General features: G+C 40.9%; 1 protein-coding gene across 1 annotated transcript; it reads left to right on the plus strand.

Annotated features, from left to right (window-relative positions):
• The first annotated feature begins 1,322 nt into the window (after nt 1–1,322).
• On the plus strand, nt 1,323–22,318 carry NRSN1 (neurensin 1). Its single transcript, XM_003263560.3, has 4 exons — nt 1,323–1,553; nt 3,330–3,402; nt 9,467–9,664; nt 20,449–22,318. The coding sequence occupies exons 3-4, from the start codon at nt 9,476–9,478 to the stop codon at nt 20,845–20,847; spliced, it is 588 nt and encodes a 195-aa protein (XP_003263608.1). The 5' UTR covers nt 1,323–1,553; nt 3,330–3,402; nt 9,467–9,475; the 3' UTR covers nt 20,848–22,318.
• Nucleotides 22,319–22,795: the final 477 nt, after the last annotated feature.

Raw genomic sequence — 22,795 nt, forward strand, 5'->3', positions numbered from 1 at the left:
CCTGAAACCTATGTGGAAGTGAGGAAATAATGGGCAAAATATCACTTATATCCTTAACCCTTTCCAGGAGATCTTGCAGATTGCAGATTTAGTAGCTATATGACCTTCGACAAGTAACTGTGAGTCTGTATCACCGTGGGTGCCTGTCACTTTTCTGTACCTCAGCTTCTTCATCTGTAAAATCTGGATCAGAGAATGCCCACCACATAGGGTTGCTGTGAGGATTAAATGATATATATATAATTAATATATATGTAATGTACTTAACACAATGCCTGGCATATAGTCAGCACTATGTAAATGTTAGGTATTATTATTATGTGTAGTATAGCCATGCAAATGTTAACTATTTTAGTAATTATTCTTATTAAATGCCATTTACGAGAGGTCTGCAGAAAGTCTCCTGAAGCAGAGGTTATTGTATTCATACACTAACTTGCCCACACCTGTGCACATTTTCTAAACTATTGCCCTTATGCATTTGTGCTTTTTTCTTGAATGTCATAATTTAATTTATTTTCTTCATCTTTCTTTCATCAAACCCATTTGGACTTCCTGACGGTAGAGTAAGGGAAAGAGTGAGGATTCAAACTACCCAATACTCAAAGAGGTGAGAAGGTTCTTCATTTGGGCAGTGCTCTGCCAGCAAAGAGAAGCTCCTCACCTTGTGTCTCATCAGGGACAGAAAACATCTCTAATAGGGTGGCAGTGGAAGAAACACACATCACGACCATCTGCCTCTTCACTCATTTTAAAAATGTCTACAGTCATGCACTGCCCAGTGATGTTGGAGTCAACGACAGATTCTCTGTATGACGGTGGTTCCATAAGGTATTTTCACTGTACCTTTTCTAAGTTTAGTCACACAAATTCTTACTATTGTGTTCCAATTGCCAACAGTATTCAGTAGGGTAACATGCTGTACAGGTCTGTAGCCTGGAAGCGATAGGCTCTACTGTATAGCTAGGTGTGTAGTAGGCTGAACCGCCTTGGTTTGGGAAAGTACACGCTATGATGTTAGCAGGACGAAATCGCCTAACCACATATTTCTCAGAGTATCACATCCCCATCATAATGCGACGCATAATTGTATATTGAACCGGCCTTCTACGACCAAAATATGGTCTGGGCAGAAAAAAGCTTTGAAGAAGCACAAATGCAGAAAAGGTGCCGGTCCTGGGGAGCCTCAGCAGGGCCCAGTGACCAGCCTTCCAGAGGCCCTGACAGCTGCCCTAACAGAAGCACCAGCCTCGCGGTGCAGGCAGGAACAGGCCTGCGCGCCAGACCGCTCGGCCCCGCCCACTCGTCGCTCTCGGAAAGCTGGAACCCCGCCCCTTTGGAGGGGGCGGCGGTGGCGGCGACGACGGCGGTGGCGGCGGCGGCTGCGCGGGCCTCGGGTGCGCGGGCACGCGGGACTCCCAGCTGTCAATCAGGCGCGGGCTGAGCTCTACGAGGCGGAGCGGCGGCGGCGGCGGCGGCGGCGATGGGACCCCAGCGAGAGATCTGCAGCTAGGCTGGCTGCATTTGCTCCACGGGTCAGGGGATCGGAGGGGGTAGGTAAAGCCACGCGGAGTCCAGGGGTGGCGGCTTTCTATTTTCCAAATGTCTTTCTCCAGTTCTCCTTCTCCTCCCTTTCTTTCCTTCCTCCTTCTTCATGCATAAATGTTCTCTCCCTCCCTCCTTTATTCACGTTTATTATATGTGCACCAATCTCCACAAAAAACATGCTTATTAAAATCAGTGAAAACATACAAATTAGGAAGAGCTAGCTCCATGCTTTGGTGGTTTGTGGTTTGCGTTATGTAAGAATTTGGGGGGGGGGGGTGGCCACGAGGGGCGTACAGCTAAAAACTTAAGAGTTTCCTTTCCATAAGAAAAGTTGTGTATTAGGAAAGAGTCAAATATATGTATTTAGAGTTTGCAAAGTTGGTTTGATTTATTTTTCAGGCTGAATTGAGCCCCCACTGGCCCTCCCCACTCCTGTGCCACGTCTGAAGATGTTTCAGTGTTTTGGTGTGATCTCAGGACCTACTTCTTTGTGTTGTTAAACAGGAACATTAGGGTGGGGGTCAGAGTCTGCAGGCCACAAAGAAAACAGAGCTGAAATTTAACAGCTAATGTTTGCTTGATTGGTTCCTGGCGCTGTAACAGAAATGTTTTCAGGACCTTGGAGAGCTCCTTGGGTGCCACATCAGGCCAGCCTTTGGTGAAGGGCATGTGGGGAATCTTCAGAGAAAATAGAGAAGGTGACAGATAAAAAGAAGAGAAATGTAATTCAGAGAGGCAGAGAGAGACAGGAAAGAAAGAGATACAGATGGGGGTGGAGGGCAGGTGTTGGGGGAGGGAGGAAGAGGAGAATGTAGTGAATTTAGTGACCTATGATTGGCTTGTTTTCGTTTGCTTATCCAGATCCATGAGGCTAATATAATTTGCTTCTTTCCCCCAAATCTGCCCACACACCACTCACAAAATTTGGGGGAAAGTAAATGGATCTTGACAATTTGGCTTTGGTCCATATAGGCTGACCCTAGAAATGCTGAAAACAGTTTATCAGGCCTCAGCTAGGCTTACTCATCTCAAGTCTTCAGGTTCTCCTGCAAACAAATGGGGACCTGTTCATCAGAAAGAATTCTTAATGATCCCTTAAAAAATATGGTCCCAGTTATTATCTTATTTCACATAACTAGAGTAATGTAGGAAACCAACAGCCTTATAGTTGGCAATGGCTTTTTAATCAAATTTTGCATGGGCACCTGCTTTTCTTAGGCAGCTGGAAAGCAAAATGATCATGATAGGAAGAAAACAGATATAGAAGTAAAACTCAGCCTAATAAGTAAATCATCCAAAGAGTCTTACAAAGTGTAAAATGCATGTAAACATACCAGAAAATATAGTGATTATAGGGCTCATATATTTTACATTATAAGACCAATCACCAGAAAAGATCAATTCTGAAGTATCTAGGAAGCAAGGAACTTTTTTAAATTTAGAATTTGTAAAATAGAAATGGATCAGTCTATTTGGTATTATTAACAACATAGAATATAGTTATATAAAAATGAGAATAGCACATGTATAGTGTGTTATAATTTACAAAGCCCTTTTATGTCATCTCATTCACTTTATAAATTATTACGAGAACCCATTGAAAAGTTCTAAAATATAGTTTAGACTTTTGTTTTTTAGAAAGCTATCTCAATTCTTAAACACGAAGTTCCTTGTCAATGCTTTTGTCAACATTAAAATGATCTTTATAAGTTATATGAATGACTTATGAAATTTAGATTTTGATCTGGATTACATTCTGCAGAGACTTTTTTTTAAAATAGGATTGAAGAATGCACCATTAAAAGGAAAGATCAAGGAGTAAATCAGAAGAAGAAGAAAAAGAGGACTTCAAAGGTAGGACTCAAACCTTATCACATGTAGATTCATAAGCACCCTGTGTATGCAGGTAGATAAAGAAGAGATTAAAAGAGAATATGGGTTCTTTTCTCATTTTAGCTTTGGATTTTATGTATCTTTCTAAAAAATAAATCTTGAAGAATTAAAGTAAATGATAACAAGTAAGATAATCTTACATTGTTACTCCTTTTTAAAAATTATAAAAGTGGTTACATGTCCACTGACTTTGAAGGTATTTTAATAACTCAATATAAAGCCACAATCTCTACCACTGTTTCAGAAAAATAAAATATCTCTGAAATAATCCATTAGTAGGAACATGGTTCAGGTTTTAAGACCATGCTTATATAATTTCAGAATGCCTGATTTAAAAGTGAAAAAGCTGCTAGCAGGCTTTCATGCCTTCCTGTATCCCCTATGAGTCTGACTGAATCTTTTAAGGAACTGGCCTTTTGGCTTGGTGCTGTATAAGTGGTCTAAATTGTCTATGTGCCTATACTTTGTCTTTTGCAGCACTGGCCCTGTGGAAAAGTGGCTATAATGGGAACCTCAGTCTCATTATCTCAGAATCATTTTATGGGAGAGAAAAGCAGCATGAAAAATTGAATGATATTTCAAAGAAAATAAATAGAACAGGGCCTGTGCCTGGCCTCACAACTGACTCACACATAGTGTCACAGGAAAACACTCATATTTGTTGCCTCTCTTCTCTCAAGGAGACCATGAAGACAAAGAACATAATGTCTGTAATGTTCTTAGAGTTTCATGAGGCAGAAAGATTTATTTCTGCTTCAAGGCTATGAACATTTATAAAGGAAAATAAAAAGTAACTGCATATATTAGACTGGAATTTAAATTTCCAACACATTGATACTACAGTCTATTGGCGCACATAGTGATATCACAATAGCACATGCATGAGCTTGTTTCCCTAATACGGGAATTATTCAAGGAATTCTCAGCATTTGTACTCCCTTTACCTCTTGATGATGCCCATTTTGTTATGTTTATTGCTTCATGAGTGTGTCTCCTTGTAACCCAAGAGTCCATTGAGGGCAGACCTGGCCCCACTCATCTTCATAACTATTATCTATCTCACAGGTGCCTCACACGTAGTGCTTTAAAAACACTGAAGGAAGGGGAGGATGAAAAATGGAGGACTACTCAGGCCTTCATCCACACCAACCCATGTAGAACTCTGCAGGAAGTTTCAAAGTACTGGAGATTAAAGTGGTCAACAGTACAGAAAATGTCCCTGCCCACATGTAGCTTACACTCTATCATGTATATGGTTTATCAGACCATAAGTAAATAAACCACATGTAGAATATCAGATAGTAACAAGTGCTAGGAAGAGAAACAAACCTAGACAAGGGGATAGAAAGTAATGGAACGCTGATATTTAGATATATTGATTATAGAAAGCCTCTCAGAAGAATTTGGTAGGGAGTGGCAGCATAATTTTTTCCCTCCTCTGGTCTCTGGGTTATGATAGATGTGCTGAGTTGGTAAGAGCTGAATATTCATTTAATGTATAACAGTGCATGCAACTGAGACAGTTGCTATGGACAGATTATAAAAAGAAGAAATCCATGGATGGATCCTCATTTATCAGCAAGTAGAGCATCCTTCAGAGAGAATAAAAACAACTCTCTCTTCATAGATAACCAAACAATCACACACAAAAGTTGCTTGTGCCCCATCATCATGGCCATGCTGGCAGGGAGGATGCAACAGGCTCCATCAGAGTGTTTACAGAATGAAGACTAATGTGGATTGAATTAAATATAATACTAAAGAGTGTGTTTACTCATCCCCTCTATCCATGTACCTCCTGTGATATTAAAGCTTTCTGTGAATAAAAAAGGCTCCCTAAAATATGTTCCTTAACAACAGTCACAGATTTAACCTTTTTATTGTTGCTACTACAGCTCTTGAAATATAGACATCAGAATTCTTATGAAACCTTGATCTTTAAGTAAATAATAACCCAAAGTAAAAAGCCCTTGCACGTAGCTTCTGTTTCTGTCTCAATTCTAGTTTGTTGTATATAGTTTAATAACTGCCCAGTCTTTAAAGTGACTTCATGAAGTGACCTCACATATCTTTTTTATGATACCAGAAGTGTCCATCAATCAAATAAGATTCCAAATAACTATAACATGGGGACAAAAAGTTACTGACTTCCCTAGGAGATGTGTAACTCTCTGTTGAGATTTTGTAGGTCCAAATCCATCACTCTAACATGTTATATTTTAAAATTCATGTTCTTCCAAGTCATTCTCCTCTAGGAGTGAATTCCACATAGTTATATGTTTGGGAAGATGTGTGATACCTGTCAGACCCTCAGGGATCCTATTTTAGGCAACATACATGATACCGAAGTAACTTGTTAAACAACATACAAACATTTAGTCTACCTAGTAGCAAGTAACTAACCTAACTAGTTATATGCCCTTTTTAAAGGGAAGCTGCATACATACTAGTATAAAGTAAAAATTTGAGCTGTCAATGAGGATATGGAAGGAGGTAGGAAATCAGTAAACCTAGTTGTTCGTTCAATAAAAAAAAAGATAGAATCATTCTGTACAGACAAACAAAAAATCCTGAACAGCTACAACTGGAAGGAATTAGAGATTAATCTGGTCCAACCCTCTTACTTTAAGGATGATGAAACCATAGCCCAGAGAGGCTAATGAGCTTGTCTGGAATCTCCTGACCAGTAAGTTGCAAATCAAAAAATGGCAGTAGAGTCCATTCTCTGCCTTGTGTAGGTAGCACAAAACAGACCATGTTCTTGTTCATGTTTTGTGCCCCTGGAGGAGAAAGTATGGCGCTTTGGAATTCCTTTTCTGGAATGTAGCTAACATAGCTAAAATTCCATGGCTTCAAGTAGAGCCTTCAATCACTCAGGCTCAAAAACATTTGTTTTATGACACTTTCTATCTCTTTTATGATTTTACCCATATTGTTTTTAACAAAGTTGGACAACTGGGTCTCATAAAGCAGAAACATTTAACCTAGTGTGCTGGTAGCAAACTGTGCAGGGAATGGCTATAATATATCACACGGTCCTTCTCTGCATCAAAGCTCAATCCTGGGAAAGAACTTCAGCATCTAAGGAAACATAACTCTTACTGTTGCTATGAGGGATTTTTTTTTAATTCCTATCATATCTATTTTTGTCCCTTTTTCATGTTAAAGTCTCTGATGCTTGATTGAAAATCTGAAAATATATATTTAGAGGAGGTGGTTCTGACTATGCAAGTATATGATTCAGTCCATACTCCTGCTTCTTGTGTTAATTGTCATCTTTCATCTGTTCCCTGACTCATGGTGTAACCTTTAGCAGATGATTTTTCTATGCCTCAGTTTCCTAGTTGGCAAAGCAGTTAGTAATACCAATCCCATCTCCCCTGGACTGAAATTTGCATTAGAATGCCGTAAAAGAAAATGCCTTTAAAATTATGCCACTTATATACCAATGGTAATAGGCTCTTGTTAATCATCTTCATTGTATAAGCATTAAATAGAAGGTACTGAAGAGATCATCCTAATGCTTAAAATATTAAAACTAGGTTAATATTCTTTTGATCTGCCAGATTTTGCTGCTCTAGTCAGGCAAAGAACATTCTAAAAATCTTGACTTTTTATGAAATCATATCTTTCTAAATGTTTTAAAGCAAATGTGTTCGTGTGTGTGGGGGGGTGCAGGTGTGGGTGTTTATGTGTAGACTCTTGCCTCCCTGCACTCTTTCCCTGGGTGATTTCTTTAGATGGTAGCTATACCTGAAACAGAAAAAAAGCACAGGAGCTAACAGTTGGTTTTAATTGACCAACAGCTAAAAAGATGAGGTTATTGGTCATCATTAATAGCACCATTTTTCTAAGACCAGGGCCATGTTTTCCTCAATTTGACTACATTCTTAACCGAAACTAATTTGTAGCTAAGGGCACATATTTAAGATGTTCTAATGGGTTTACTTTGTGCCCACGGCACAAGGAATTGCTGACTATCCCTGGTTCCAACTTTGATTTTAGCCCCGTAATTCTATCCAATCAAACTAAGTGGCCACATATAGGCACTTGATGGGACTGTAGATCGATATTTTTCTTTTGTAGATAAACATTACTAGCTGGTTGCTTGATAAGTAATTGGAAACATTTAATATGCCTCTGTTGGCCTGGATTACAGCACAAGCTCTGAGAAAACCTGGCTTAATAGAAAAATAACCTTCTATGTTGTCCCTCATTTTGTCACGTATAGACTACGTCCACATAACTAAAACTATCTATGGGATAATTTTTTTGGAAGAAGTCTGATTTATTTGAAAACACAAAAATAACCACCTTCATTTATACTCAAACAATAGTGTGGCAGCTATATTGTGGGCTAAAGAGTTCTTTCAGAATTTTATATTTATTTTATTATTTCCACTTTTTAATATTATACTTTAAGTTCTGGGATACATGTGCAGAATGTGCAGGCTTGTTACATAGGTAAACGTGTCATGGTGATGTGTTGCATCACCCATCAACCCATCACCTAGGTTTTAAGGCCCACATGCATTAGGTATTTGTCCTAATGCTCTCCCTCCCCTTGCTCCCCACCCCCTGACAGGTGTGTGATGTTCTCCTCCCTGTGTCAATGTGTTCTCATCTATCTACAGGATAATTTAAAAATCCAAACATGTATTTCACATTTCCAGCTCTACATTTATCTGCTTATGTGGAGATCAGAAATTAAGATGATAACTGACAATTCCCTTATTCAACAAAATTACTGTCAGTAATTCTTTTTTTTAACCATGATTAGTAACAAAATCCATATAAATGCCTCTCTCTAAGGGTATCAATTAGGTCAAATAAAGTAGAAATTTCCATCTTAAAAAGGCAGAGCCCCAAACAGCCTGCCCAGGACGTAGTTTTATTTAACAGTTCTCTGAGTTCTTACGTACACTAGACACTTCATGGAAAATAATAAAAGGCTGTGTCCACTCTCCACATTATACTCTAGCCACCCACATGGACAGATGTATCCACAAATAATGGCTAAAATATATGGTGTTAGAGTTAGTGAGGTGTAAATTATTGGCCAAGCCATTTGTGATTAATAAAGCATGAGGCATAAGTTGCTCAGCAGCTTTTTAATAAAGCTTCATACAACTTGACAATTAGTTAAAATGTCAGAGGAAGATACATGAGATCAGAAGGCAAAATTTCGAACTAGTAAGAGTAATGCGGTGTAGATTCCACAAGGAAACATAGTTAAAAATCTGAGAGGACAGTTTAAGACAAACTCCATCTTCAGCAAATGAGAACGCCTGCCCAATACTTTAACATGTAAGTGCAAAGACAACTAGATTCTAAGAGATTAAAGATTTCTTGTCAAGGCAATAAAACTCTCCGCTTCTTTGTTGCCATTTCTTGTGTGCTTCATGCTTAAATGTGTACCTAATTTATGTGAGTTGTGCTGTTGTATCTCATTTCATTTATGGAGATGCAGTTCTAGTCATCGAGTGTTTAGGTAATCTTGCATTCAGCAAAAAAGAACAGCTTATAAGAAAGACGGGTTTGTTGTTGTTGTTTGAGACGGAGTCTCGCTCTGTCGCCCAGGCTGGAGTGCAGTGGTGCGATCTCAGCTCACTGCAAGCCCCGCCTCCCGGGTTCACACCATTCTCCTGCCTCAGCCTCCCAAGTAGCTGGGACTACAGGCGCCCGCCACCACACCCAGCTAATTGTGTGTGTGTGTGTGTGTGTGTGTGTGTGTGTGTGTGTGTGTATGTTTAGTAGAGATGGGGTTTCACTGTGTTAGCCAGGATGGTCTCCATCTCCTCACCTCGTGATCCACCCTCCTCACCCTCCCAAAGTGCTGGGATTACAGGCGTGAACCACCGCGCCCGGCCAAGAAAGACCTGTCTTTAAAAGTACCTTTTCTGTAATGAAAAGAGCATTGTTCAACTAGGCATGCATTACTCAGTCTGGTTCTTACCTTTCATATGTCTTTTGATCCTGTGGCCAAAGCCTGTGGCATTAATCCATGTGGATGTTGTCATTCCAGCTGGGAAGGATGAGTTCTTGCAGCAACGTCTGTGGGTCCAGGCAGGCACAGGCTGCAGCTGAGGGCGGGTACCAGCGCTATGGAGTCCGGTCCTACCTGCACCAGTTTTATGAGGACTGTACAGCCTCAATCTGGGAATATGAGGATGATTTCCAGATCCAAAGATCACCTAACAGGTGGAGCTCAGTATTCTGGAAGGTAAGGAAGGAGCATGTGTTTAACTTAGGGAATGGAAAAATTATTGGACATGGTTAATACTGCAGCTGTGGAGGATGGAGAGGTTTAGTACTCGCTGTGTGTGCATCACTCTTGATGATACTAAATGCATTTTTCTTACCTTAGGAAAGAAGAATCTAAACCTTGGGCCAAAGAAAGCCTCTAAACACAGCACAATTATTGATGAGCAGGTTAAACATAAATAGGTGCAATTGCCATATGAATTATTATTATTGCTACGATTAATAATGTGCCATTAAATTCACTAATTGAAGCCATCCATAGGCAAAACATTATATTCTTTCAGCCTTCCTTACAGGCGTGGTAAGTATCATTTTGACAAGTTGCAACAATTATGAAAAAGAAATCGTTAGGTATATAGAGAGAGTTAATGATGAAATGTAGTACAGTGGTCAGTATACCAGCTCCATCTCTATCGAGTGTGTGATCATGAGGCTTTCTGACCCCAGCTTCCTCAAATGAAGGAATCTCATTAGACAATGTATTTAGTCCCTCAACAGATAATTAGTGAGCATCTACTCTGTGCCAGAGGGTTCAAAGTGCTGGAGGTTAAAGTGGTAAACAGGAAAAGAAAAAGTGACTTCCCTCATGGAGCTTACAATCTATCATGGGAAACAGGCTGTAAACAAAGAAACCACATGATAGAATGTTAGGTAGTGATAGTGCTATGGATGACAGGGGGTGATGGAGACTGGTATATGGATATGCTGATGGTAGAAGGCTTTCAGAGGAGATGCCATCTCAAGGAATACCAGGATGAGTTGAGGGAACAGACCTGACTGAAGGTCATCCTAGACTGGGAAAATAGTAAGTCCAAAAACTCTGAAATGGGAACAAGTTTGGTGTGTTTGGAAATGATCCAGAGGTCTCCAATCTGGTTGGAGTGGGGTGAGAAAAGGGACAGGCAATGAATTAAGAAAAATAACAAGGCACAGATGATTTATGTAGAGCCTTGTACACCATAGTGAGGTCTTGGGTTTTTACCTCGAGAGACATGGGAAGCCACTGGAAGAGGTTGATTAATTTAGAGGGTGTTAAAGTACCCAGGCAAAAGATGCTGGTGGTGTTAGTGGAGATAGTGAAAAGTAGTCAGATGTAGGTAAAGGTTATGCCTATTAGACAAACGAGTAGTGATCTCTAGTGACAATTTAAATATATCAATCTACAGCTCATAGATTGGGAGTTATTGACACATAGAATCTATACAAGGCACTGGACTTCTGAGATCATCCAGGAAAAGACTGTGGACATAGAAGAGAAGAGGGCATTGGGACATTCCAACATGTAGAAACTAAGAAGAGGAAGAGGCTTCAGGGATACTGAGAAGATGAACCTTAGATAATGCCTAAGGTCTTCCTTAATCTTTGTTGCTGCATTGTCCATGCAGCAAAAGATCCCAGAATTTTTTGACATGGACATTGACATAAACTTGCAATTTATTGGCCATGTAGTGTAACAGGAGGTGGTATAGCATAATAATTATAAACATAGATTCTAACCTCAGACTACATGAACTCAAATCCCAGCTCTTTTGTTTAATCATTCTGTAACCCTGGGCAAATTAATTGGCCTTATGGGGCCTCTAATGGTGATACTTATAGCACCTACCACATAAAAGATATGAGAATTAAATGAGATAATATTTACAAAGAGCTTAACACTGTCTTGGTATGTACTTAATAAGCATTAGCTATATTAGCTACTATTACTGGTTGCTGTATGAAGCACTGAGTTCTTAAATGAAAAAAAGTTGAAATATAGTTAATAAATAAAGTATTAGGTAACACAGTTGTTAACATGGATAACCCAAGACCTGTGTTAATTCAACATCATATTGTTGTCACATACTCTGCATCAGAACTGGTCAAGTCAGCATCCTTGCCCTGTAGAAATCTCACCTCTGATGAATCCTTACTGGCTTTAGCCAATGAAATGCACAGCCAAGCTTGGCACATCTTGTATTTACCCAGATATGTGGGTGGTTGTTTCCCTATTTGTCAAAAAAAAAAAAAAAAAAGCATTTGCCTGACAGATCTATTGTGCCAAGAGCCTAAAATGCCACTGACACACAGAATATTGTAAGTGTTCATGGAACTCCAAAGCACTGGTCATGTGATTTGGAAGCTGTAAACCCATCAAATAAAACATAGTTATGGGTTTAAAACAAAGAACTCACAGTGAATTACCAACCCCAGAATTCATATTTCATTTTTTTCTCCCTTCTATTTTGCACAAACAAGATCCAAAAATATTTATTTACTATTGTGCTGGAGTCCTAGATGTATATCTTAACCACAGAACACAAGAAGCCTAGTGTCAACCTGACTGACCTAGGAATTCACTGTCTTAGAGACCTCATCTCTGTCAAGGGATAAACCAACTGTTCCTGGGTTTCCTCCTAGGGAATATGAGTGAATTCATGCCAGCAGATTTATGAAGTGCTTTGTACCAACACAGGAAAAGGCACTAGCTATGCTCATGTTTCTGTTATGATTCTTTTTCATGTTTTTTTCTTTCATTCAAATCGCATCTGTAGGTGGTTCAAGTTGCTGGCTTCTCCTTTCCCTGCTTCCACTGTAGTGTTGCAAGAGTCATGTTGGTCTCTCACTGGGGGCTGTGCTCACAGTGCTTTGATAGGACTCTGCTCTTGAGGCAGCTTTACAGCAGTGGGGAGCGTGGCAAGACTTAATGAGAAAGGAGATTGGAATCAAATGGGTCTGAGTTAGATTCTTTAGTGCATGCATCTGCATAACATCTATTTCACAGTATCATTCTTCCTCTCTTTCTTCAAATGTGTAGCTGTCCAACATGCACCAGGCTCTGGGATTCTGATGTGAATAAGATCTTTTTCAGAGGTGAGCAAATATTCTTCAAATAAGAAGATCTTTTCTTCACCTCTGAATAAGATATAGCCCTTGACCTGAAGGAGTTCACAGTCAAACAGAGGAGGTGGCCATGTACACAGATTGTTATAATGCAATATGCTAAGTGCTCCCCTTAAAGTAGGCACAATACTTACTGGGAACACAGAGGGACAGGGTGGAGTGGGTATCTGATGCAGCCTAGGGAAGAAATGGCTCCAAGAGGAGGTCACGTGAGCAAGCAGGAACAGGGCATCCCAGTAGAGAGAAAAGTATTGCAAAAGCTAAGAGTCATGGGAGAGTACAGCATGTTCAGGAGACTGCAAAGAGTTCCCTGTGGCTGGGGTAAATATTCAAAAGTTGAAGAAGAAGAGTCAGGAGTTGAACCTGGGAATGCATACAAGAGCCAGCCCACAGAAGATTCTGAAAGGCCATGTAATAGAAATTTCTCCATAACATTTCGGCTTGAATACAGTGAGGGGGCAAGATATTGAATCTAGGCTTTCCTAGTTGGGATGTCATAATCAGGTATAAACATACACACACACATGCACGTACACACACATACACAGAGTGCCACACACTTTCTCTGTGCTTCAGAGGTCCTAGGTTGCTGCATGACTGCCTCAGCCACTTCTAATCTATCCCACTGCCTGCAGCTGATGCCATCTATAAAAATTGATGTAACATAGTCCCATCACCCATTGCTGCTGCCCCAAAATCAATCAGGCTATGGTGGAATTTTTTTTGGTATCTTTGCCTTTGACCTTGACTAAGGCTGTTGCCACTTGATTGTCCATGCAGCAAGCAGCGTCATATGCAGGTGTCAAACCAATGGGAGCAATCTTCTCACCCCCAGTCATTCCCTCCTCACCTCAGGGTTACCTTCTTGCCTTCTCCTCGACCTCTCTCAGAAACCTGTATCAGCCTGTCAGAGGTTAATATGTCATGGAGGCATTTGATGGTGATGTGCAGGTGCAAGGCCTGACCGCCTCCTCCACAGCCTTACTAACTGTGAAAGTGACTCCGGTCCCTCTCTTTCCTCTCAAGACCCAGGTTAAGTTCCTCCTATCTGTCCTGACCTCTCCAGTGCCCCCTCTTAAGCTAAGTCAGAGTTTAAACTTAAGTCCTTGTTTTTTCCTTCAAAGTTCTGCTAGATATTGGGAAGTTAGTTTTATACTAGAGATGAGAGGAGCTGTGGAAGACTCTGCTTTTTAAATCGCAAATAAATATTGTATATATTCGTCATGTACATGTTGTTTTGAAATACACATATATTGTGGCATGACTACATCAAACTAACATGTGCACTACCTCACATCCTTTTTTGTGGTAAGAACACTTGAAATCTATTCTTTCAGCAATTTTCAAGAACACAATACAGTATTATGGACTATAGTCACCGTGTTATGCAATAGGTCTCTTGAATATATTCCTCTTAGCTGAAATTTTGTATCTTTTAAGCAAAATCTTCCCAATCCCCTCTCCCACTCCCTCCCAGTTCCTCTCTACTTCTATGATTTCAACTTTATTAGATTCCACATATAAGGGAGATCATGTGATATTTGTCTTTCTGTGCCTGGCTTATTTCACTTGACATAATGTCCTGTGGAAGACTACTAAGAAGAGAAGCCATGTGGTATAATTTCTGTTTATAAAAGATTTCTCAGATTGCTTTTGAAGGATGGAGCAATGGAGATCATCAGGACACTGTTGCAATGATCCAGGCAAGATATAATAATGGCCTGCACCATTAGAGTGGCTGCAGTGGACGAGACAGAAAAGATTCAAGAGATTTTTATGAGATAGAGTGACTAAGATTTAATATCCACCACTATGACTGTGAGGAACAATTTCACGAATGGGTGGATGGGGAGAACACAAATAGAGAAATGGGGAAGGAAGTTGCAGAGCACCATTTTTACTCTTTTGGGTTTGAGGAGTGTTTGGGACATTTTTCTGTAGATTTTCCTGTTGGTTGTCAGAAATATGGTCTAGAGCTCAAGACAGAGGTCCAGGCTGGAGCTGGAGGTTTGGAAGTCATTGGTAACAGGTGGGGGTTGAAACTGTAGCTTCCGATTAAATGCTAAAGAGAACATAGTGAATAAGAATAGGTGGAGGTCAAGGATAGACTCCTGAACCAGACGTGGTGGTGTGTGCCTATAATCCCAGAGGACTCGGGAGCCTGAGGAGGGAGGATTGCTTCAGGCCAAGAGTTCAAGGCTGCAATGAGCCATGATTGCACCATTGCACTCCAGCCTGAATGACAAGAGAATGACCCTGTCTCTAAGAAAGGTGGGGAAGGGTGGAATCCTGCGGAACACCAATAATTTACGAAGAACATCCAGCAAAGCAGGTTGAGAGTGAGTTGTTTGGAGCAGAGATACACAGAGGAGACAGTGTGCCAGAGATAACTACGGGGAAGGGTTCCAAGAAAGTGTAAGTGTTTAATATCAATGAATGTAGAACATTTAAGTGAGCTAAAAAAAGAAATTAGATTTGACATTAGATTTGACAATTAAGAGGTCCTTTGTAACCTCGGAGAAGCAGGTTTAAGGAAATCGTGGAGGAATAAGCGTGGCTGTCAAAGGTAGAAAGGACATCAAGGAGTAGGAAGAGGGACGCAGAGCTGGAGAATTGCTTTCGAAGATGGAGGCAGTTGAATGTGTTTATGCGCTGGAGGAAGTTAGGTGGAAGAGCTGATGTGATTTCACTGCCCAGGTGAAAGGGTCTAAGAAGATTGTGAGGTCAGGCTGTGGAAGGACCTCGATCATCGCCAGGCGTTGGTTCTTGCTTCATAAAGCTCAGTGTCAAGCTGAAGCAAGCAGGGGCAGATGAGCTCGTCTGCCCCCGCTGCTGGCAGACATCACGGCTCAGAGCTCATGTCCTGCTCTGGAGAGGTCAGCACAGCCCTGAGGGCGGATGCAGAAGAAAAAACCCATCTTCGCTCTTGATGTGCTTCCCCTAAATAACCTCTAACCCAGATGGCGCCTTGCACATGCAGCTCCATCCAGCATTCCCCGCACGCCAGGCCGTTCTTCCCAGTCATGCAGGTTCGCGCTTCCAACAGTCATTCCTGCCTCCTCTCTGCCAGAACAGCTGCGCTGCGACTGCTGCCAGCTCTGTCTATTGGAGTAAACTGCATTTTCAGGCCTCATCAGCTCACTGGGAAACAATGAAAGGATGTTGGTCAAAATAACAGCAGTCTCTGGCCTGTAGCCCCCACCAGCAGAATTTCTGGCATACAAGTAAGTTCTCCTTCCTCTCCAATTTTCCTTTCCAGCAGCAGGAACTGGGTTTTCACACATCCTCCCACAGCCAAGAGTGGAATCGGAAGTCACAGCACAAAAACTGTCCTCGCTGCTGTTTCGGGAGTTTGTCACCACCTGGAGAGGCCCTTCTCTGTCACCACTGGGATTGGCCTTACCACCCCAAGGCCCCAGGCTGCTCTGCTGAGCCTGGAGGACTCTCCCAACGCATTCCAACTCTTCTGTGTGGCCCTAAACCAGGCTGCTTTGCTTCCCCAGAATCTTAACCTCTGCATTGCAAGTTTTGACTCTTTCCATGTGGGAGCCCTCTTTCTGTTAGACCTGGGACCAATTCGACTTGGAACTGTGTCCAGAGACAATTTTTATGATACTGTATGGAATCACTCCCTCAATTTTTATCCTTTCCAGTACTCTGCATGGTACCAAGACTAAGCTGATGAGTCCCAACTGCTCTCCTCACCTCCCATATCCTACTCATGACAGACTCCTTCATACCTATCATCCCACGCTGTCCCTCCCATGCTTTAACATGTCTGGAATTCCCCAGTGGGTGCATCTCTCCGAGATTTTCATTAAAGACTGGCATTGATAACACCTTCAGAAGCCTTGAAGTCAGTTGTTCACTATGCTGTCTTCCCCACTACAGAGGGCAAGCCTCTCTCTGATTCTCTGATGTCAATAGAAAAGGGGAGAAGGCTCAGAAAGGCCAGCCACGTTCGAGTTCTTCAACTGAACATGAATTCTGCCATCTGAAAGCCATGGTTTGCCTTTTAGCTTCTGAGTGATAGTCCAGGAGTGGATTTTCATCGAAAACACTGCTCAGCTGAGGAGCAGACTACTCTGAGAATCAATCACGTGGCTCTGCATTCAGCAGTCTGATGGTTTAAGTTAGGCAGGCAGGACGGTTTATTGAGTGTCAAGCTGGAATAAGAGCTGTGGGGAGGCAAGACACACACTGGTCTCACTTGCTCTTCAGAATCTCAGAAACTAAGACAGATAACTTTTGGCTACTCTCAATTTTTGAGAATTAATGCCAATTCTTCAGCAGGGAGGTAGTTTAGTGACATAGGAAGCATGTCACCATGGATAGTTAAATCAATTTTGCTTCTACATTCAGAATTTTCTGGTATGAGTCATCTTCTAAAAGTTATAAATAATGGTTAGTCTTGGAAGGTAAATGTACATGCCACCATTTTTAGGAAAATGTAGAAAGCAATCCAAAATGTTATATTTTACAGCCCAGTTTTTCCTGTAGTACTTATGTCTTATATAAAACAGCTTTTTTTTTTTCCAGAAGACATCCTATTGACTCTGTTTTTCCAGTTTCCTTACACTATGAGATACTGGAAATTTGTTCATATATGGTGGCTAAAACTCCTTTGAGGTTCAAATAAAAATAATAGAAAGAAATATACAAAATAGTAATGGTGAAGTATTATGGGGCAGAAGAAAAGTCATGGGTAGCAGGAATCACACAGATCTGGGTTAGAACTAGTCACACCACCTGCTATTTTTGGGACCATCAATTATGCTTTTTTTCCCTCTCTTTTTCTCCGGAGACAGAGTCTCGCTCTTGTTGCCCAGGCTGGAGTATAACGGCACGATCTCGGTTCACTGCAACCTCCATCCCCCTAGGTTCAAGTGATTCTCCTGCCTCAGACTCCCAAGCAGCTGGGATTACAGGCATGCGCCACCATGCCTGGCTAATTTTGTATTTTTAGTAGAGACGGGGTTTGAACATGTTGGTCAGGCTGGTCTTGTGTCTGGAATTGGCTCCTTCTGGTGGATTCTTGGTCTCTCTGACTTCAGGAATGAGGCCACAGACCCTGGCAGTGAGTGTTACAGCTCATAAAGGTAGTGTGGACCCAAAGAGTGAGCAGCAGCAAAATATACTGTGAAGAGCGAAAGAACAAAGCTTTCACAAGGTGGAAAGGGACCAAACCAGACTGTGGCTACTGGTGCAGGGTGGCTAGCTTTTATATCCTTATTTGGCCCTGCCCACATCCTGCTGATTGGTCCATTTTACAGAGTGCTGATTCGTCCATTTTTACAGACTGCGGATTGGTGCATTTACAAATCTTAGCTAGACACAGAGCGCTGATTGGTGTGCTTTTTACAGAGTGCTGATTGGTGAGTTTACAAACCTTTAGCTAAACACAGAGCACTGATTGGTGCATTTTTACAGAGTGCTGATTGGTGAGTTTACAAACCTTTAGCTAGACACAGAGCACTGACTGGTGTGTTTACAATCCTTTAGCTAGACAGATACGTTCTCCAAGTCCCCACCTGACCCAGAAGCCCAGCCGTCTTCACCTCTCAGTCTCAAATTCCTGACCTCAGATGATCCGCCCACCTTGGCCTCCCAAAGTGCTAAGATTACAGGCATGAGCCACCATGCCCGGCTAAACTATGCTTCTTTAACCTTATAATCCTCAGTTTCTTATAGGTGAAATGGGAATAAAAATACCTACTTCTCATAAGATGCTTGTGAGAATTAAAAGAAAAACACATCTAGCATTAGCCCAGGCCATAATAGATGTTCAATAATACCAGTTATCCTTTTCCCATTTTTGTTAGGGTGACAGATTTGTGGATACGTTTTCCTTCTATTAGCCAAGCCTCCTTTATTAGTGTATTATCTCAAAAATTTAAATATTAAAGATTAAATTATGTTATGTATCCGGTTATTTTCCTAACCTTGTTATTCTAACTAAAAGCAATTAAGAGCAGGAGGAAAGGAAAAATTACTTTAAAAAGTAATGGTGTTAGCTATTCCTTATTCCAAGTGCTGAGCAACTGTAATACTGTTACCAGTGTAGCATAACAATTTTTCAAGGGGTGTCTTTCCAAATAAGAAGAATAGCTACTTATTACAATTTATAATTTTGCCAGATGCAATGTATAACTTTGCCAGATACAAGGCTAAGTGCTTTTATGCATAGTCTCATTTAGTCCTCCCAAGTCCTCTATGAGGTAGGCATTATGAGCAGTTGTCATTTTATAGATGGGGAAATTAATGACAAGAGCTTTTAAGTAACTTTCCTTCTACTATGATTCAAGTGCTAGGTGGTGGTGGTAGAATCCAAGCATGAGTCTATTTATTCCAAACCTGTGAGCGTCGACCACCAAATGGTACATCATTTCCATCTTTAGTATGTTACTTTTCATTAGAACTTGAGCTAATGCAGTTTAACCTCCATCTGCTATTCTGAACACTTCCTAGCACCTGCACAAGTACACCCCAAATAGCTACATGTGAGAGGAGAAAGAACATTGGCCTGGGGATCAGCTCTGTGGCTTCTAACCCTGCCTCTGCAGCTTGCTAGCTGTCCATCTTTGGTCCATGACTTACCCTCTCTGAGGCTACATTTCTTTACCTGTAAACTGGCAATTAAGTTTCCTTCTCTGCTTATTTGGAAAAGAGGTGAGTAGTTACAAAGACTGTCCATGTCCTCCAGCCAAAACCACCGAGAACACACCTATATGTTGAACAAGTTGGATGTATTACTCATTACAGTGAGAAAGAATGTCACCATAGGGGACTGTGGGGCATTGCAGTATAAGAGTGTGAAAAGTATAATATTATAGGATGTGGGCTCTGGTTGGGTGATTTTGGGGAGGGTCTAATGAAGCAAGAGTTCACTCTGGATTGTTAGGGACAATTGTATGATTGGATATCTTAATATATCTTATGTATAGAGAGGACAGACTAGAGTGAGACGAAAGCCATCATGAGTAAAGAAGTAGCCGTCATTCATATTAGCCAGGAGCGAGGGTCATGTGGTATTTTGTGGTTTTTACAAGGACCTTGTTTTTGTCTGTGCTTAGACAAAGTTATGAAGGGGCACTGTTTTGTCTCACTTCATCATGGTCACAGAATGAGCATGTGTTAATGTTCTGTGAGATGGTGCCTGGCAGAAGAGCATGGCCTTGCTGTGAGCTCCTAGTCAGCTTCTAACAAGGTCGAGGCCTAGGGGACAGAGTAAGGCCAGCTCCTGGATATCAGGGCTACTTTTCTGTTCCTCAAGACCAAATGAGACAATGTAAGCAAAAGAAGGTTTTGTCAACTGCAAAGCATTGTGCAAATTAAAAAAAAAAAGATATTTATATATATATATATTACATATCTACTTTTAGATATATGATATATATTATATATATCTTTAGGTATATAATATATATTATATATATCTTCAGATATTATATTATATACCATATATATCTTTAGATATGTTATAATATATATTATATACTATATATATCTTTAGATATATTATAATATATATATCTTTAGACATATATAAAATACATCTTTGGACATATATATTATGTATATCTTTAGGTATATTGCATATTATATATATTTTTAGATATATATATGATATATACATATATCTCAAGGCTGAGTGCTGGAGTTTTTGGTTGGCATTAAAATTAGAAACATCATCTTTCACCTTTTTCAACAGAAAATTAAGTAAGTGCTTCCTGCAAATTTGGGGTAACTGGGAATATTCACTTCTCTCAAGAAACAAGACAAGTGCTGCCCTTGAGGACTCAGGGGTGAGCTGAAGCACCTTCCTCACTCTATGTTGCTTCTGTCGTTATCTACCTGTAGGTCGGACTCATCTCAGGTACAGTCTTCGTGATCCTCGGATTGACTGTTCTGGCAGTGGGCTTTCTTGTACCCCCCAAAATCGAAGCATTTGGCGAAGCCGATTTTGTGGTGGTCGACACGCATGCTGTCCAGTTTAACAGTGCTCTGGACATGTACAAGCTGGCAGGAGCTGTTCTCTTCTGCATTGGAGGCACATCCATGGCAGGGTGCCTGCTGATGTCGGTGTTCGTAAAGAGCTACTCCAAAGAAGAAAAATTCCTCCAGCAGAAGTTTAAAGAACGAATTGCAGACATCAAAGCCCACACCCAGCCGGTTACAAAAGCTCCAGGGCCAGGGGAAACAAAGATTCCAGTCACTTTGTCCAGGGTTCAAAACGTCCAGCCTCTCTTGGCAACCTGAAACCTTTCCCACCCCAGTTCTTCTTGTCTGATTTATGCCCGCGGTTAAAAGGAGCAGGCCGGTTTTCGAGATAAAGAAGATTTGGCATTGACTGCCCCAGGGCTGTGTTCAGCTGTGGGCAGCAGAGTGGGTGGACTCACACTTGCTCAGTTCAGGCAGCTCTGCTGGAGGTCGGTGCCATGGCTAAGCCTGTGCACACGCATCCAGCTGCTTAAGACGGGTGCTTCCTTGTGCCCGGCCACCAGAAGCCCCCTGGAACTCCTCTTTCATAGTCGTGACTGTGTGTTATTTTCCGTGTTATTTGAAAGTGCCGAACAGTTTAGACCAGCTCACCAATGGCTAAAGTGGTCCATTTTATTTTCTAATATTGGTTTATCTAATCTTTTCTGCGTGGTGCTGTCTTCCATTCCTGTCTCACTATGTGTAAGATTTTGTCATATGTGTTCACAGAAACATGGAATTCTCTGATTTTGATCTGAACCTGAGTTTTAACTATATCTTGACATGACGTTCCTGACATTGGATGCAAAGTTATCAGCATTCACAAATCTTTTTGTTTTCTCCATTTTTTTTCCCTTTGAGATGAAGTGCTGTTCTTTTGCCTAGGTTGGACTACAGTGATGAAATCATAGCGCACTGCAGCCTTGAACTCCTGGGCTCAAGTGATCCTCCCACCTCAGCCTCCCAAGTAGCTGGGACTACAGGCACCTGCCACCACCCCCAGCTAAGTTTTTTTTTTTTTAATTTTTTAGAGGCAGGATCTTGCTGTCCATTTTTTTTTAAAAAGCTAAAATTGCCAACTTTAGAATCTTGACAAAAAATTAATTTTAGGAGAGTCTATTTTTGCAGTGTTCAAAAGTACTGAATTAGAAACCAGGAAATTTTAGTTCCTTCTACTACCTGTGTGATCCTGGGGAAATTATTTAACCTCTCAGTCCTAATTTTCCCCTTCTGTATAATGGGAGTCCTGGATCACAAAATTTCTGGGCTCTCATTACCCAAACATCTGAGATTCCATTTTTGCCATGTGTCATCGAGTCTCTCCCCAACAGATATTTGTGATGTTTTTATGGCTCTCACCATGGTGGGATTCTTTCAGAATTAGATTCCTGGAAAGTCACTGAGTCAGCAGCCTTCACACTAACTACCCTTAAATATCCAACCCCAGCAATTTATACAATGCTGTCGTATTTTTATAAAAACAAAAGTAAGCCATCCTCAAATAAGGAACCCCTTGGTAGATATTAACCTTAAAAAGGGTTTTCATTCTCAAACAAGATGCTTCGTTCTCCAATAAGATGTTCATCTCGTCACTTGCACTTTTGTTTTAATGTATGGATACAGATTAGACTGAAAAAAATGGAAAACGTGACCTTGGTATTTTCTTAAAATTGTGCCACCTTAGAGCCCCCCCCCTTTTTTTTTTTTCCTTCACTGGATAAATAAAATATGTGAACAAGCGGAACCTGAATTGCATTGTCATTCCTTCAGTGTGGTTATTTTCTCTCCAACATATAATTTTCCATTCTGAGACTGAATAAGCTCTGATGTTTCCCCGGCTAAATGGAAGAATAAATGAAGCAATTAGTACTCTTTGTGCACAGTGTTTATTTTGCACAGTCCAGCATAAAACACAGGGCAAATCAGTATCCTCAGCAAGGATCATTGGCCAGATTTTGGAGAAATCGTTCCAGTTTCCTCAGGTTCTCTATCTTCCTGTGGAAATACCATTTTAACTGTATTCTTTAAAGACTTATGCAAGCCCCCAAGCGTCTGTTCAAGGCAACATTGTTTGAAGCTTTCCATGCTTGCTTCTGTCTTGCGTACCAATGAATCTCTGGGGACAAGACTTGACTTGTAAAAGCCTCCAGAATGAAAAATGATGGCTGGTGGGAACTTCTAGGTACAGACATAATAGCGACTATTTAAAAAGCAGCTCTATTCCTCA

Source organism: Nomascus leucogenys, chromosome 8 (genome assembly GCF_006542625.1).
Source record: "Nomascus leucogenys isolate Asia chromosome 8, Asia_NLE_v1, whole genome shotgun sequence".
Taxonomy (NCBI): domain Eukaryota; kingdom Metazoa; phylum Chordata; class Mammalia; order Primates; family Hylobatidae; genus Nomascus; species Nomascus leucogenys.